The following is a 2,064-nucleotide window of genomic DNA, read 5'->3' as shown; positions in this document are numbered from 1 at the left end:
GCATTCTACCCGGAAATAAAACCGTAAGCCTCGATTATATTTAAGCTTGCATTCTAACCGAAAATAAAACCGTAAGCCTCGATTATATTTAAGCTTGCATTCTAACCGGAAATAAAACCGTAAGCCTCGATTATATTTAAGCTTGCATTCTAACCGGAAATAAAACCGTAAGCCTCGATTATATTTAAGCTTGCATTCTAACCGGAAATAAAACCGTAAGCCTCAATTATATTTAAGCTAGCATTCTAACCGGATATAAAACCGTAAGCCTCGATTATATTTAAGCTTTTGATTTGTTTGTTTGGTTGTTAAGCTACACAATGGGCTTTCTGTGCTCTGCCCACAGCAAGTATCTAAACTCGATTTGTACTTTTATAAACCCTCGGACAGAATTTTAAAACCAGCCAATCCACAAAATCAGATTCAGTATTTAGCTCTTCGTGTAAGTGCGTGTGTCAGTTTCTATCGAGCCTTATAGGATGTAATATTGTAAGGCCTTCGAATTTGGTAGATATTCATGTCCCCTGCTGGGGACTTTTAAAGTTATTGCTACTCTTCCCTGTGATCCATATTTGAAAGAGTCGTCGCAATCTGTAAAATTTGTTGTCATGTTAACTCTTGTTAATGTACAACTAGCACCAACTTATGTTAAGTTTCGTTAACGTACAACTTGCACCAACTTATGTTAACTCCAGTTACCGTACAACTAGCACCAACTTATGTTAACTCCAGTTACCGTACAACTAGCACCAACTTATGTTAAGTTTCGTTACCGTACAAGTAACATCAACTTATGTTAACTCTAGTTAACGTACAACTTACACCAACTTATGTTAAGTTTCGTTAACGTACAACTAGCACCAACTTATGTTAACTCCAGTTACCGTACGACTAGCACCAACTTATGTTAAGTTTCGTTAACGTACCCGTAACATCAACTTATGTTAACTCCAGTTACCGTACAACTAGCACCAACTTATGTTAACTCCAGTTACCGTACAACTAGCACCAACTTATGTTAAGTTTCGTTAACGTACAACTTACATCAACTTATATTAACTCTAGTTAATGTACAACTAGCACCAACTTATGTTAAGTTTCGTTAACGTACAACTAGCACCAGCTTATGTTAAGTTTCGTTAACGTACAACTAGCACCAACTTATGTTAACTCCAGTTACCGTACAACTAGCGCCAACTTATGTTAACTCCAATTACCGTACAAGTAGCACCAACTTATGTTTACTCCAGTTACCGTACAACTAGCACCAACTTATGTTAAGTTTCGTTAACGTACAGCTTACATCAACTTATATTAACTCTAGTTAATGTACAACTACCACCAATTTATGTTAACTCTAGTTAACGTACATCCAGCACCAACTTATTTGTATCTTGTATTTATTTACAGAACTCTTAAGCTATTGACCAATAACAAATGTTTCTATGTCCCTCAGCTCCTTTGTCACCTTCTAAAAACGACCTTATTTTCTCTGATACTACGTCTGCAAGGCTCAACCTTTTTACGTGGCAAAACGGTGGTTGTCCCATCGAAAGCTTTTCCATAAAGCTAAGAAGAAAGCCCCTTTCTCATTGGAGGACAATTAAAGAACGAGTACTCTCCAGTCAGTCACAGTACACAATACAAGACCTCTCTCCAGGAACGTGGTACGACCTCCAAGTGACAGCTTACAGCAGCGCAGGGGCAACAGAAGCACAATATGAGTTTCAAACCTTGAACATTACATACGAAGGTAAGGCAACTTGGGTTTAGTACATGTTTGTTTGTTTTGAATTTCGCGCAAAGCTACACGAGGGCTATCTGCGCTAGCCGTTCCTAATTTAGCAGTGTAAGACTAGAGGGAAGGTAGCTAGTCATCACCACCCACCGCCAACTCTTGGGCTACTCTTTTACCAACGAATAGTGGGATTACCGTCACATTATAACGCCCCCACGGCTGAAAGGGCGAGCATATTTGGTGTGACTGGGATTCGAACCTGCGACCCGCAGATTACGAGTCGAACGCCCTAGCCATCTGGCCATGCCAGGCCGGGTTCAGTATAT

The 2,064-nt window shown here is 39.5% G+C and overlaps 1 protein-coding gene across 1 annotated transcript in view; it reads left to right on the top strand.

Annotated features, from left to right (window-relative positions):
- Positions 1-2,064, top strand: part of LOC111086080 (Down syndrome cell adhesion molecule homolog) — a 166,399-nt gene that overhangs the window by 155,166 nt on the left and 9,169 nt on the right. Inside the window, exon 19 of the mRNA XM_022387543.1 lies at positions 1,457-1,753. Coding sequence (XP_022243251.1) covers positions 1,457-1,753 — 297 coding nt within the window. The remainder of the gene's footprint in view (positions 1-1,456; positions 1,754-2,064) is intronic.

This window comes from Limulus polyphemus, unplaced genomic scaffold, assembly GCF_000517525.1.
Source record: "Limulus polyphemus unplaced genomic scaffold, Limulus_polyphemus-2.1.2 Scaffold831, whole genome shotgun sequence".
In the NCBI taxonomy this organism is placed as follows: Eukaryota; Metazoa; Arthropoda; class Merostomata; order Xiphosura; family Limulidae; genus Limulus; species Limulus polyphemus.
Note: the sequence above shows the minus strand (reverse complement) of the source record. Positions and strands in the feature narration are given on the sequence as shown.